Raw genomic sequence first — 15,326 nt, forward strand, 5'->3', positions numbered from 1 at the left:
ACCAAGCCAAATTGAAACGAAACTAGGAGAAAAGGGGACTAAAATGGTAACTTATAAAATCGTTATAAATTAAATTATTAAAAAAAAAGTTGATTTTAATTATGTTTTCTAGCTATTAAAAGTTTAGTTTGTACTTTATTGCAAAACAACCTTGTACCTAATTTTATAAATATAAGAGATTGTATCTACTTATATATACATGACAAAAAATAAAAGCACATAATAAACAATACGTAATGTCTCATGAATTAGAATATGTCAGTATTCCGTTAACCGCGCTCTTTTCTCACTACCTTGGAAGAAATGAAATTGTATCGTATTTCAGTTTAGAGGGGTCAGGATTGATCTCTAATAATGAGTCAGATCGCACCAACATCAATCTTTTTTCTGGGCCTACTATTATCATTTGTCGTTCTCCTCATTTCAATCCTACGCACACAATTTTCTATTCTTTCGTTAATATTTTTTTCACTAGTTCTAACTCTCAAGTTTACTTGTCGTATACATTAGATTTGTTTACTTACCTAACACGTCATTAGACACAAATCACATAATTTCAAGAGTTAAAAAATATAAGGTATTCTTTAGGGATTGTATAAATTTAAACTCTAAATTAATAACGATATCAATTTAAACCTCCAACCTTTTGTAAGTATGTCAATTTATACCATCCATACTTTCATTGGAGAAAACTTCATGTGAAACTTGTAATTCTATAAACTAAACCTCTAAACTCTCATAAAAAATCAATTTCAATTCTTAATCAAAATTTCCTTTGAGAATCGTGAATGCATTTATTCTAATAGTCTATTTTATAAAATCAATCAGAATGAAAAGTTTAAATTGAGTAACTAATAAAAATTTATAATTTAATTGACTCACATCATAAGTTTTCTTACGATATTGGTGGAACGACGTGTTAAATATATATATAATATATATATTTATATAATATATATATATATATATATATGGTAAAATTTAATTGTTTGGAAAATTGTTGCTATCAAAGGCAGAAACAGGTCGGCAAGGAAAAAAAATTGTGTGGTGCCTTGGGATGAGTTTCAACACAGCAATTTCTTTGTGGATAAACAGACAGACAGAGATTTAGAAAAACATGATAAATCGAGGTTTCTTCGTGATGAAGCACACAAATAGAAACTCCAATTCCACCAAAACAATTTATTATTTATTTATAATGATAAATAATAATAATACCAAAAAGATTTTTTTTTTTTTTAAAAAAACCCACAAATTAATTAATTTAAGATTTGATATATATCTCAAGAAAAAGACAGCACCCTGTTTCTTCCTCCTTGGCTCTATACATAACACATACACTTTCACAATAAATAAATTTCCTTCACTTTCATAATAATTTGAAATCTCTGTTTTCTTCTTCAAAGCAAAGCTCAAAAATGGTGTAATTAAATAGAGCTTTTTTGGACATGGCTAATCTCTCTAATTTCCATGGAAATAATCCACCATAATCCTTCTCTTCCTTCATGTAAGTTCCTAAGATCAACAATATCAACAATTTTTTTTTTATTCTTTTGGGTTAATTAATTTTGTATTTTTTTTTTTTTTTTTTTTTTTTGTAGAAATTCAGAAGTTCATTTTGAATTTTGGAGAACGAAAGCTTGTTTTTCAAAGTTAAGCTTGGAAATGATGAACCCAACAAATCTCCACGTAAAAAATTGTTTTTTTGTAATTTTTATTAAACTTTACTGAGGAGAGAGAGATGTTAAAAAAAATAAAAAAGTTACTATTTTAAAAGGGAAAAGATTTGAAAGAGGTATAGAGTTGAATTGCATGAGGCTACAAACAGAGTAAAAATTCTGACCCATTCTGTTTCTTCTCTGTACTAACTCCATAACTGCTCAAAAGTTGGATTAGGTTCATTTTTTTTCTTTTTTCTTTTTTTTTTTACAAAGAAATAAAGATAAATTATTAATTATTTGGTTTTGATTCTCTTTGATTCCTTCTAATTGTATGATTTCATTGCAGATTTTCTTACAGGAAAGCCTGCTGCTACTCTTGAAATGTTCCCTTCTTGGCCAGTAAGGTTTCAACAAACCCCAACATTGGTAAAACTCTTTAATACCCATCTCATAAAATTTAAAAAAATTAACTCATTTTCTTGTTTTTGAATTAGGGTGGAAATTCAAAGTCAGAGAGTACAGATTCAGGATCAGCAAATATGAACAATACTCTCACTAGCAAAATAGAATTGGAAATGGAAAGTGAATCACCAATGAGTAGAAGAAGAGGATGTTCTTCAAATCAAGAATTGTTATTTGATCAAAATCATCATCATCATCTTCTTCAACTTCTTCATCTTCAATCAGAATTTGAAGATGATGTCTTGAGAACAGAACAATCATCACAACCAAATCAATCTCCTCCCAAAGAAAAGGTTCTTTTTTGTTCATTTAAATTATTATTTTTTTCTCTGATCCCAATAAATTAAAAGGAAATTCAATTGATGGGCAGAGGTTTTTTTCTGACTTCTGGCAGATTTTCTGAGGATTAATTGATATGAAAACAGAGAGAGATATAAAGAATCTTTATTACCATTGCTTTGGCTTTATAAAATGACCAAACTGTTCTCATTCTTCAATACATAATCAAAAAATTACCATACGAATTATGGAAGAAAACAATGTGTTTTGCTTTCCTTCTCAATTTGATAACACTCAAACTCAACAACAATTTCATAATCACAATTCTATTTCCCCTCAAAACTATGTCAGCAATCTAATTTTTCCATTTTTTTCAATTCAATCTTGCTTTGTTTTGCCAAAAATGGGTGTAATTTAACATTGTTCTTCAATTTCTTTTTACAGAGGAAAGGAACTGGTTCAACATCAGAGAAACAGCTTGATGCCAAGGTTCTATTTTTATGTCTTTATAAAGTATTTGAAGCTTGATTTCTATTTTCTTCTTTGGGTTCTGAAAATTTGAGGGGGAAAAAAAACTTTACAGACACTGAGACGATTGGCTCAAAACAGAGAAGCTGCAAGAAAGAGCCGTTTGAGGAAGAAGGTTTGAGCAATGAGCAATTTTTTTCCATACCCAGAAATTTTCTTTGAAAATTTAGAGATACCCACTTGGAAAATTTCAAAATATATACATAAATTCTCTCTTCTTTTTTTTTCTTTCTGTGAACAGGCTTATATTCAGCAGCTGGAGTCTAGTAGAATCAAGCTCTCTCAACTTGAACAAGACCTCCATCGAGCACGTTCTCAGGTTACTATAACCCATTAACTTAAGTTTTTTTTCTATAATTTACAGTCTCGAAGTTCACATGTTATTATTGTTTTTTTTTTTTTTTTTTTTTTTTTAATATTATATTAGTGATTTTGGAATTATTTGTGTTGAACAGGGATTGTTTCTTGGTGCTTGTGGTGGTGTAATGGGTGGCAATATCAGCTCAGGTATATACATACATACATTTATTATATATATATATATGTTGCCTTTTATTGAAGTAATGGCTTAATTTATAAAAGGGGACAATTTGGTGGAAGGCCATTTTCTCATGGAAATGGGATTTTTATATTTATAACAAGACAAATTGGCACCAATTGGTGTTCTAGACAATGTGGCAAAATGGTTCCTTCAAAATCTTGATTACTTTGAAAGGCTTTTTTCAAAAAAAAAAAAAAGAAAAGAAAGAAAAGAAAAAATCAATATTTTTGTTTCAATTTTGATCACAATGTAATATGATTGTATTGTTAGGAGCTGCAATATTTGACATGGAATATGCGCGGTGGCTAGACGAGGACCACCGTTTGATGGCGGAGCTGCGGGCGGCGTTGCAAGGGCATCTTCCCGACGGCGATCTCCGAGCAATAGTAGACAGTTACATCTCTCACTACGACGAAATATTTCACCTGAAAGGCGTGGCAGCGAAATCGGATGTGTTCCATTTAATCACGGGAATGTGGATGACTCCGGCGGAGCGTTGCTTCCTGTGGATCGGCGGATTCCGGCCATCGAAACTCATAGAGGTGTCTGAAAAAATTTAAAAAACAAGTTTGAATGAAATGAAATGATGTGAGTTTTATTTTTTGTGATAAAAGTTGGTAACTTTTGCTGTGAAATAACCCACACAGATGCTAGTTCCGCAATTAGACACATTAACAGAGCAACAAGCAATGGGAATATGTAATTTGCAAAGATCTTCACAAGAAACAGAGGATGCTCTCTATCAGGGGCTTGAGCAGCTGCAGCATTCTCTCATAATCACCATTGCCGGCACCGCGGTCGTCGACGGGATTAACCATATGGCCCTTGCCGCCGGCAAGCTCTCCAATCTCGAAGGCTTCATCCGCCAGGTTACTCACTTTTTCTTTCTTGTAAATATTCATATTTTACCCTCTTCTTTCATATTTATAATCATTAATATATATTATAACTTAGTTGAGTTTATGCTCGAAATATTTTTAATAAGATGGAAACATGGGAGTCTATGAATTAATGAGGTAGGGAAAGAACATGAGATGTGACCCAAAGAAAAATACTTTAATAAGGGAACTTGTAAGGGTTGGTAAAAGAAATAACATTTTGTAGTCAACTTAAGCTTAACCTCAATAATTAAGAAATAATGGTTTAGTAGAAGAAAAGTATTTGAATTAGAAAACTAGTAGGATTTGGTGAAGGAAATAATGGTTTTTGGTCTCTGAAAATTGTTCGTAAAGATATTCAAGGGGAATATATGTATTCTAAATTTTATTTTATTTTACTTTTTCAAAATCTAACTTGAATTTTAACAACATTCGTAAAATGTAGATAAAACGTAGAAATTTATAAGTGAAAGTTAAAAACCAAATTGTAATTTAATGGAGTGTAGAAGTTATAAGTTAAATATTATATGGAAAAATAAATATTTTTGAAGATTTAGTTATAGGCAAAATTAAAAGTTTTAAAATAAGAAGGATGAAATGGAAATTTAATCTATAATGATAATTCAGCCTAAAGTTGACCACAAAGACTTACCAAATATTTCCCAAGTAGAGCATGTTTTTCAGTGCTTTGGTTCTCCTTTACAATTTCCAATATCAAAATCAATACTTGAAAGAAATGTGGGGGGAAAAAAGTTCATAAAGTCAATAAAACCCATTCTATTTTGATGTCCAATAGTGTAACATTGAGTAAAAGAACTGTTTTTACTCCCAAAGAATAATAATAATAATAATAATAATAGTAGTAAAAGAATAATGGCTAGAGTAACGGACTACACCTAATTTCATGCATCTTCTTTTTAAGTACAGAGAGAGAAAAAAATATTGTTACGTGACAACTTGTGATTTAACATTTGGGTGAACTGCACAAAAATGGGTGTAGTTCGGGATGCATCGATTTATTTTTTATTTTTTCTTTTTTCTTTTAAAGGTGGGTTATAAATAATACATAAGAAACATTTCTCAGTGTTTAGAAATTTGTAAAGTCTCAATCAATTGGTTGGGGGTAGAAAAGGATGTTTTGGGTGACCCATCAACTAAAATCTTAAAAAACAAAGTAGAATCATTTGAAGTCTTGCTGTTTGCAAATAAAAAAGTAAATAAATGGATTTTTTTTTTTTTTTTTTTTTTGGGTATGTAGAAGTTGTAGTGAGCATAATTATTAGAGGTGATACAAAAATATTCAAATAATTCTCACATCTCCATTTGTTATATTATATAAAAAAAATTGAATTAATAATGCAGGCTGATATGTTGAGAAAACAAACACTTCATCAATTACATCGAATACTGACAATCCGACAAGCAGCTCGATGTTTTGTGGTAATTGGAGAGTACTATGGAAGACTTCGAGCTCTTAGCTCCTTGTGGGTATCTCGACCAAGAGAGTACGTAAGATCTAACGTTAAATAATTCCATCGTTTATTATCATGGATACTATTTATAAACTTTTCTTGATGTAAAATATAATCAAATGAATAATATTGAACAGGAGTAGCTGCTTGAATGATGAAAATTCATGCCAAACAACAACAGAGCTACAGATGATTCAGAATTCCCACACCCATTTCCCAAACTTTTGATCTTTTTTTTTTTGTTCAAAACCAAATCCATTTGGGGTTAATTTGCTATATCATATTTATTATCATTTAGAAGAAATTTAACTTTTATTACCTCTCTCTCCCCCCCTTCCCTAGCTTTTTACCATGTTATCCTCTCAATGTAAATCAATCCAATGGGGAAAAAAAAAGGTAAGTTCTCAAAAAAGTAAGACTGTTAGTGTTATACTTTCAAAAGCTCTCATTTCATTTTTCATACATGTGCATTGGTCCTTTAAAATAAGTGGGAAAAAAAAATCTAGTAATACCGTAATACCAACTTCTTCCATTCATTATTGACATGTTATTAAATGATTTATTTATTTATTTTGTCGACTTCATATAATTCTTAAATATCACAAATAATGAATTGAGATAGTATGCGAAGTAAATTAGTTTTTTTGGGAGCTTAAATCTCTACTTGGTTTTATTTTTTGAATATAGTTAGAATTATAAATTTGGGCCGTCTTAGCTTCTGAGTTTTGAAAATTTTAAGGTTTTTAAATATTGGGTACAACTTCAATTTAGTTCTTATAATTATGGTTTTAAATTTTGGGATTTAGCTCAATCTTACACATTATTCTTGAACCATTTTTTCCTCACATGAAAAAACCTATCTATTTTTCTCATATGTTGTTACCTTGGACCTTGGTATAGTTAGCAAAGTAAAATTTGTATCTTGTTTCAATAATATATTTAAGTAAGTTGTATTAATACTATTAAGCTTAAGAAAAGGGTTAGGGTTAGATAATATCTTTTATCGTCACATATGAATGAGAATGATTTATTTTTTAAGTTCTTTTCTCTCGTCTCTACTTCAATCTATCATCTAATACTTATTAAAATCAATAAAACAAACTTCGTTCTCGGGTTATGGGAAAAAGTAAGTCCATCTTTTTTGGCATTCACATAATTGAAATGAAAGCTAAAAAGTTTTAAGAAGTTTTCTTGATTACAAAGACCAATGGAAGCTTAAGCTTGTTTTTCTAGGTTTTAATTTCTCTCCTTCATGGTTGTTTTTCTTCCAATCGAAGGTTGTTGCTAATTTTATATAGGCCTATGGTTGAAATTGTTGCTGAAATTAAGGTGAAGAACTTGACTTTTGATGCCTCTTAGAAACGAATTAAAAGGGTAATTGCAAAATGGATACTCAGTTTGCGTGTTTATTCGGTATTTAAAATTTAAAAATTAACATTTTTTAGTCTTTGAGGTTTGAAAAATGTTTTTAAATGATCCTTGAACTTCTTTGATCGTTTGTTTACCGTGGTTAATTTTTTGCTGATTGTGTTGCTGATTTGGCAAATAATTAATTTGTTATTTTTTTGTCAACTAGAATTTCTTGTCTCCTTCTTTTCTCCTCTCTCACTTTCTTCCCTTCTTTGTACAGCTATTGTTGTCGGAAGTCCTTGTCGCTCTCGTCAAAAGAAAGGTGTTTGGTAAAGCCATCAAAGAAACACTTCGTTTATAACCGATAGCACTAGAGACTTCTTTGCCAAATCAGCAACAGAATCAACCAAAATTAATAGTTACATCATCTCACAATTAGTTAGCTAGCCGTCAAAGGAGCCTAGGGACTATTTAAAATTATTTTCCAAACGGCAAAGACTAGAAATGCTCATTTTCAAACTTTAAAGACCAAATAGACACTAAGTTCAAACCTCAAAGACCAAAAGTGTATTTTGCTCTTAAATAAACCTAAAGAGTATTATCTAATTTTTTTAGTATACCCAAACATAGATGTAAAAAATCCGAACACCAAAACAATTGAAATTATTTTAAGTTGGAAAAGAACATATTTTCTCCCCAACCAAACATGAACCAAAACTTCGAGTTAAAGTATCACATCTCACCAAAGTTTCACAAAACCCCAAAATCAAAACATCCCCCAAAACTAACAAAACAATGAATCCTAACATTTCTATATTGAATTATTAAGAAACTTTTCTAAATAGACTAATTTTAAATACAAAATCTTCACCTTTACAAATTTGGTGAAGTTTTTTCTCTCGTTATGATTCAAATTCTTAACGTCTCTTTTAATTAAAATCCAATGTATTGATGAGTAATGGCTTCTCTATCCTCAACCCTTACCCCATTTAAAATCTTTATCCCCATGAAATTTTTTTGTTTAATTTTGTGCGGATCAAGGTTAGGATTCATCACAAAAAAATTGCAAGAAATCTGTACGAAATTACTATTCATTTTTTTTTTTTCCAATTAATCTCAACAAAATAAATTTGATCCTATATATATAGCCAAAAAAAAAAGATAAAAAATAAAAACTAAAAAAAATGTGTGAATACTAAGGATGTCCATTTTCCCGCGAGGCTGGGGTCCCACGGGACCCGTCCCAAACGGGACGGAGAATCCTCGATTAGACGGAAAATGGGGAAGAAGCAAGGATAATTTTTTTCCATTGGCTAAACTGGGACAGATGCGGGGATTATATTCCCCATCCCCGTCCGATGAATATATTATAAAATTATATTATTATTATTATTAAATTATATTATTATATTTTACCTAAACAAAATATGAGTTTATAATAATAATTATTATTATTTTTATTTATACTTTTTACAAAAGTTGTGATATAAAAACTTAGTTATTTTCTAATTTTCAATTTCAACATTTTCATATTTAATACATTTCTAAATTGTTTAAACATATAAAATTTTCTACCTTAAACCATAAATATTGTAGTATTTAAATGGAAAACTTGACTATGATATTGTAAGATTTAAATTTTAACTTTTAGAATTAATAGGAAATTAAATTATATTTTAGACATATAATAATATTATTTTTATAACTATTTTTTTTTTAATAAAAAATTTATTGGAAATAACTCATTTAATATATATAATTTTATTTGATTGAGAATAAATAAAATTTTTAAAAATAAATATATTAAAAAAAAAACAAACGGGAAATTTTTCTTGAGAACCCAATCCCTGCGGGAATTTTGTGGATGGGGAATGAAATAAGGGGGTGGGGATGGGGACAAAGAAGTCTTCCCTGTCCTTGTCCTGCCTCGTGGACATTTCTAGTGAGTACCTAACTGCACAAAAAGTTTTAGCATAATGTATAATAAGTTGTAGCAAATAAATAAACAACAAAATAGGACACGAGAGTTGGTAACCCAATTCGATGTAAAGTCACCTAAATCTAGAGGGCAGATTTACCTTATGAAAAGAAACTTTATTAATAATAATAATAATAATAAAAGTGCAGCAATTACAATAAAATTCTTATATGTTAGAGACACTTAACATTGACTCATGAATAGTCAACTCCTAATTTCAACTTAGGCTCATTTTAAGGGGACGTTTGAGGCCGGGACTATCCTAAGAAATGTAAATATTATTTTTTAGTTCCCAATTAGCTACAGTAAACACACTATTTAAAAAACTTCCATTTGCTATAGTTTTTACCATTTTACTTTCATCATTTTTTATTCTTTACTACAACGTTTACTAATTTCTTTTACAAACTAAAATAGTTTTACACCTTAAACACATATTATTATAATCTAAACCAAAATAATCTACACACCAAGCACAAACTATTATAAACAAACTGTAGTAATTTAAGATAATAATAAACAATTCCTTGCCCCAAACACTTTTTTAAGTATGAGATCCTCTCACTTCCACCGATGTTACAATTTCAGTCGATTAAATACAATGTTTCAACTCTCATAAACTTTTTTTCTTCGCGTACAAAACCAGTCTAGTCTAAATGGTTGTCTACTTCAAACCGGACACGAGTTACAAAGGAAATATTGCATTAGAATCAGAATTACATACAAATTCGAAAATACCATCTCGGTGTTTTTTAAAAACTGTCATGAAAACCTTTCAATTGTCGAGTTTACCTAAAACTAAGATGCACTTTTTAGGAAAGCTTCTTAAAGGAAATAAACCTTTAAACGACCGAAATGAAAACGATATCAAAATTTTGTACCAAATAAGGAAAGATATTTTCTAGATAAAAACAACTTATCCAAACACAAGATGTTTGACATTTAGCTATACATTTCTATATCTAACATTCATCATAGCATCTTCCACAGGGGAAAACAACTCCCCCTCCCCCCAACATTATTAAATCACTTTTCTCATTTTGTTTATTTAGGTGGCTGCTTCCATAATTATTTAGTTTTTTATTTTTTTCATTTTTGAAAAATAAACTTATATCCTCTCAATTTCTTACAATAATTTTCATTAAGAGTTGGATTCTAAGCCAATTTCTAAAAATAAAAAACAACTTCTTAAAAATGATTTCTTTTTATTTTTCAAAACTTGATTTGATTTTTTATGATATTTACATAATAAAACAAGAAATTTATGGGTGGAATTGTGAATTAATGTTTATATATAAGCTTATTTTTCAAAAACTAAATGATTATCAAAATAGATCTTACTTATTTGGGTAATTGCAATTGGTAGCATTTTTAGAAATAATAACCAAGTATATAACATCATTTAAAAAAGATTGCAAATATAGACAAGTCTATCAATGATAGGCTTCTATAACTCTTACCAATGATATGGTCTATCAAAGATAGACTCCTATCAATAATATGGTCTATCACACTATTTAAATTTGGTCATATTTGCAATTTTTTTACATTATGTTCTATATGCTAATATTTTGGATCTAATGTCTATATTTACAACTGTCTCTACTTATTTATTTATTGGTTCAACTATATGCGATGATAAAAATTTGAATTTATAACCTTTTAATTGAGATATAGATATTAATTAGTCGAACTAAGCTCAAATTGATCTTCACCTCAAGGCAAGTAATTTACTCCAATAATTTTTCTCTCTTTGATCCCTATTCGAAGTGGTCCCTACATTTTTTAAAAAAATTTAAATTTAAATTTAAACTTTATTATTATTATTATTGCCACCAATTTCCCCAACAAAATATAATTAGCTTACTTTTCACTCTCAAGAAACTTGGATTCTATTTCTCAACAAAAAAATTTGAGTGTTAGGTCGCTACACTTGTTTTTGTGCAGTCTACTAATTATCTAATTTAGAAATTATTACATTGTAAGAAATTTTGGCTTTTTTAAAATAATTAAATTGTTATATGAATGTGACATTTGAGTATCAAGAAATTGTTGATTGCATGAGATGATATGAAATAGTAAAGTTTACTTCGATCCCATTTGATAACCATTTGATTTTTTATTTTTTGTTTCTTTTAAACTATGCATATTATATTGATCCACATTTCTTACAAAGATTTGCATATTTCTTAAATACAATGGTAGAATTCTTAACCAAATTTCAAAAACATAAACATTTTTTTTTAAAGCTACTTTTTTTAGTTCTCAAAATTTGACTTAATTTTTTAAATCATTAATGAAAGTAGATAACAATAGAAAAAGTTTGGAGGTGGAGTAATATTTATAAACTTAATTTTCAAAAATAAAAAACAAAAAACAAGAAATAAAATGGTTACCGCATTTTATAAATTTAAAACAAGCAATGGAGGTACGGAATGACACACATTTTGGTTTAATTGGTGAATTCAAACTTTTTAATTTTTTAATTTTTTAAAATCCATACATGTTTGATGTGATGGGTATGGCATGGGATTTAGAGAGGGATGTTTGAAATTATATTCCTTTTGTCCATACTAAAAATTTTCCTTTATAAATATAATATATATATATATTTTTTTTTATTAATGGGACTCACAATATTTTTAAAAAGGCTAACAAGATGATTAGTAAATTCTAAAGTTTCGTTTAGAAAAATAGTAAAAAAAAATTAAATTTATAAAAATAGCAAAAAGATTTTTTAATATAAAAAATACTAATTAGCAAATATCTTAATTATCCCTACACACTCAACCTGATAAAATCATACATCACAAACTAAAGCAAAACTAAAAAACTAATTCAACGCAAATGCACTATACTATTATGCAAATACAAGGTAATATTGCATTACATTTAAATCAAACCTCCTCGACACCCTTTGTTAGACAGTACCTAAAATTACCACTAAACTCCAAAAACGATCCTTAATTTAATTGAAGCCAATCATATCACAGAAAAACTAACACTTTAACACAAACTACAAACTAAAAAAAAAAAAAAAAAAACTGATGCTCACCTAAATATCACCTAAACACTGCTGGCCAATCCTCTTAGGTCCACACGGCGACAGTAGTGATGATGTCTAATAAATAGTGGTGGAAAAGAGATCTGGAGAGTGAGAGGAAATGAGAAAAGGAAAGTGAATGAGATAGGAAGATCCATGTGAATGAGATAGGAAGATCCATGTGAATGAGATAGTAAGATCCATGGCACTTATCAAAACTAATTTTCGCGATAGCGGCAGTTTCAACAAAAACGACAGTGTGAAGTGGTCGATGACGTGTGGTGGACTGTAGTCGAGCAAAATGACAAAAATGATAGTGAGGAGAATAAGGCGAGGCTCGCGGGGAGGAGAAGTGGAGAGGGGGACAGGGGCTTTGTGCAGCGGTTAGATAACTAGAGTTTTTGTTTTCTCCTTTTTTTTTTTTCTTTTTTACTTTTCTTTATTTTTATATGTTATTTTAACCTAAAAAAACTTATTTAAATATTTATTTTTATATAATCAATAATAATACTCTCTCTTTTCCATCTTAAATTCCAAATATATCGATAGTTTCTTGTACCTTTTACAAATAATTTTTTCCAATAAACTCAATTTTTATTCTAAAAATTTAAAATTAAAAGAAATACATTAAATTTCCAAAATTCTGAAAACTAAAATATTTTAATTTAATCTATTGTAAATTTAATATATTAGATCTCAAACATCTATCAAAACCAAAGTAAGTCAAATTTTGATTTTATTGAACTCACACTTATTCCAAAAGTAAATAACAAAGACATAAAATCCATGATTAAATTTGAATTGATGGAAAATATTTGTCTTTGAAAGGTTGTGGTGTTACATAAAACCTCACAACTTTACATTATAATTGCACTGTATGTGTCGAAGTAATTTAGTTAAATTTAATAACTTTATATTACTTATTACACTATATTTGTAAATGTATATTAGCTAATTATCATAATATAATGATATTAGTAGAGTTTAGAAAGATCCAATATAGTGTTATAATTAAGAATCATGAAAAATGAAGGTTAAAACCCTTATAACTTCACACTACAATTGCACTATATGTGTAAATACAAATTAGTTAAATCTCATAACTTCATATTACTATAATATGAAATAAAACATGATAAGAATACAAACGAATACATTGAAAAAAGATGAAAACAAATAAATAACAATATGTATAAATAAATGAAAAAAGATTGGATAAACATTGAATCTTTTAGCAAAAAGTTAAAAGGAAAAAAAAACTAGTTAGATAAGACTAAATATGCAAAGAAAAGATGATAAATAAGAGATATTTGGGAAGAAAAATCAGGAGGGATTATTTATTTAAATAAATAAAAATATTAATCAAATTTGGGGTTATATTCGAACAGAGATATTTGGGGAGAAAAACTAGGAAAGATTATTCGTTTAAATGCAAGAATATATAGCGTCCACTGTTTTGTTTTTTGGTTTTTATTTAATCAAATTCAGATGAAAACTAATAACTCAATAGTTAATAATTGCACTGTATATATAAATGTTAATAACTCAGTCTTCAATAATTACACTATATTTATTACAAGTCAGATTTAGGGCAAATAAGGAATTAGAAAAAGTCGGATCACGTGCTCCACAACAGATTTGTTAAAATTCTTACTAAATTTCGTTTTTACCGTTTTATCAATTGAAACCTAAAATTATACTATATGCTTCAATTTCCCTTTTTAAAAGCATAGTACTGTGGCAAACAATAAATTGAAGAAAATTTGTTTTAAATGACAAAATTGCTGAAAATATTTATAAATATAGTAAAATATCACAATCTATCAGTGATACATCGCGATAGATTACTATCTGTGTCATCAATGATATAGATAGTAGTTTATCGGGATCTATCATAGTCTAACAAATTTTATTATATTTATAACTATTTTGGTTCATTTTGTTATATGTGAAAACAACCCTAAATTGAGGTACTGTGATTTTTTTTTTTTTTTCATTTTATCCTAATGCGGAATTTTTCTTGAGGGGTATCTTCCAACTTTCCACTGTTTATTATTACTAATTTTTTAAAATATGCTTTGAAACTTGCATAATTATTTTTTTTTCTAAAATATAGAATATAGTCCTGAACTTTGTAAGTGTTTTTGAATTTTTAGAAGTTTCAATAATTATTTAAAATTTAATAAACATAGTTTAAAAAATATCATTATCATTAGTTTTAGATCGAAACCATTAGTACTTTGTATTAAAAATACTTTTGAACTTTTTAAAATTTTTTAACAATACTCTTAAACTTTTTTTTTTTTTAAAAAAGAAAGAAATGTGTTAAAAAGTATTTTTACCATCAATATATGGACAAAAACCATAAATACCTCATTTAAAAAATACTCATGAATTTTCAAAAGTTGCATTAGTATTCTTAACGTTTAGAAAAAGTTTAAAAAATGCTATTGTCATTAGTATATATAGAAACCAATATATACTCCATAAGCACACTTAACTTTAGAATTTCTATGATTGAGTCGCTAAAAAGAAAGGTACACCTTGTTGGTCATCGATTATGTTAAGCGCTTTTCTTAACCATACTTTCATGTTTTCACTATCCCACTCATTCAGATGTGATCTCAGTTCATTCATGTACCCATTCTGAACTCGGACATTACATGATTCAGAATTCGAATTTGGCACATGATGACCTTGACATTCCTCTGCATCCCATGCGTCCTTGCAACGTTATCTTAGTTTGCTTGTCTTAAATTGTTTTCAAAAGTGAAGAGTATCCTCTAAACCAACATGAGTCCCTTCATGCAATCACTAATATGCAATTTCAAGAGTTAGAATAATTGTTTTACTGAAACTAATATTGAATTGATTCTTTGACTGCCTTGTTTGAATCGAAATAATTCATTTGTTACTTTTGATAGACAAAAACTAAATCAATTTGCACAATTTTATTCGAGAGACTTTTTAGCTATTGAGTTGCTATAATGCCCTCCTATATAAAACTCCTAGATACGCCACTGGAAGTAACAATTAAAATTTTGAATTAATAATTATATCAATTTAAGCCTACAACCTTCGTAAGTGTATCAATGTACACCATCCTCTATATTTCTTTCAACCAATGTCATGTA

The 15,326-nt window shown here is 28.4% G+C and overlaps 1 protein-coding gene across 2 annotated transcripts; it reads left to right on the plus strand.

Moving 5' to 3' along the window:
• Window positions 1–1,927: 1,927 nt before the first annotated feature.
• On the plus strand, window positions 1,928–6,136 carry LOC120083357 (transcription factor TGA9-like). Of its 2 annotated transcripts, none has more exons than XM_039039087.1 (10): window positions 1,928–2,087; window positions 2,156–2,416; window positions 2,847–2,891; window positions 2,986–3,045; window positions 3,172–3,249; window positions 3,386–3,437; window positions 3,742–4,013; window positions 4,119–4,340; window positions 5,712–5,858; window positions 5,959–6,136. In XM_039039087.1, the coding sequence occupies exons 1-10, from the start codon at window positions 2,043–2,045 to the stop codon at window positions 5,962–5,964; spliced, it is 1,188 nt and encodes a 395-aa protein (XP_038895015.1). In that variant the 5' UTR covers window positions 1,928–2,042; the 3' UTR covers window positions 5,965–6,136. The 2 variants fall into 2 exon arrangements, with proteins under 2 accessions (XP_038895015.1, XP_038895014.1); XM_039039086.1 differs by having other exon boundaries at window positions 5,712–5,854.
• The last annotated feature ends 9,190 nt before the right edge of the window (window positions 6,137–15,326 follow it).

This window comes from Benincasa hispida, chromosome 8 (genome assembly GCF_009727055.1).
Source record: "Benincasa hispida cultivar B227 chromosome 8, ASM972705v1, whole genome shotgun sequence".
NCBI classification, from domain to species: Eukaryota; Viridiplantae; Streptophyta; class Magnoliopsida; order Cucurbitales; family Cucurbitaceae; genus Benincasa; species Benincasa hispida.

Excerpts from the sequence above, each read along its gene's own strand:
- LOC120083357 (XM_039039086.1), top strand. The coding sequence starts at position 2,043 with ATGTTCCCTTCTTGGCCAGTAAGGTTTCAACAAACCCCAACATTG. Across the intron at positions 3,046-3,171 it reads AGAGCCGTTTGAGGAAGAAG|GCTTATATTCAGCAGCTGGA; the intron begins GTTTGAGCAATG and ends TTCTGTGAACAG. Across the intron at positions 3,250-3,385 it reads TCCATCGAGCACGTTCTCAG|GGATTGTTTCTTGGTGCTTG; the intron begins GTTACTATAACC and ends TGTGTTGAACAG.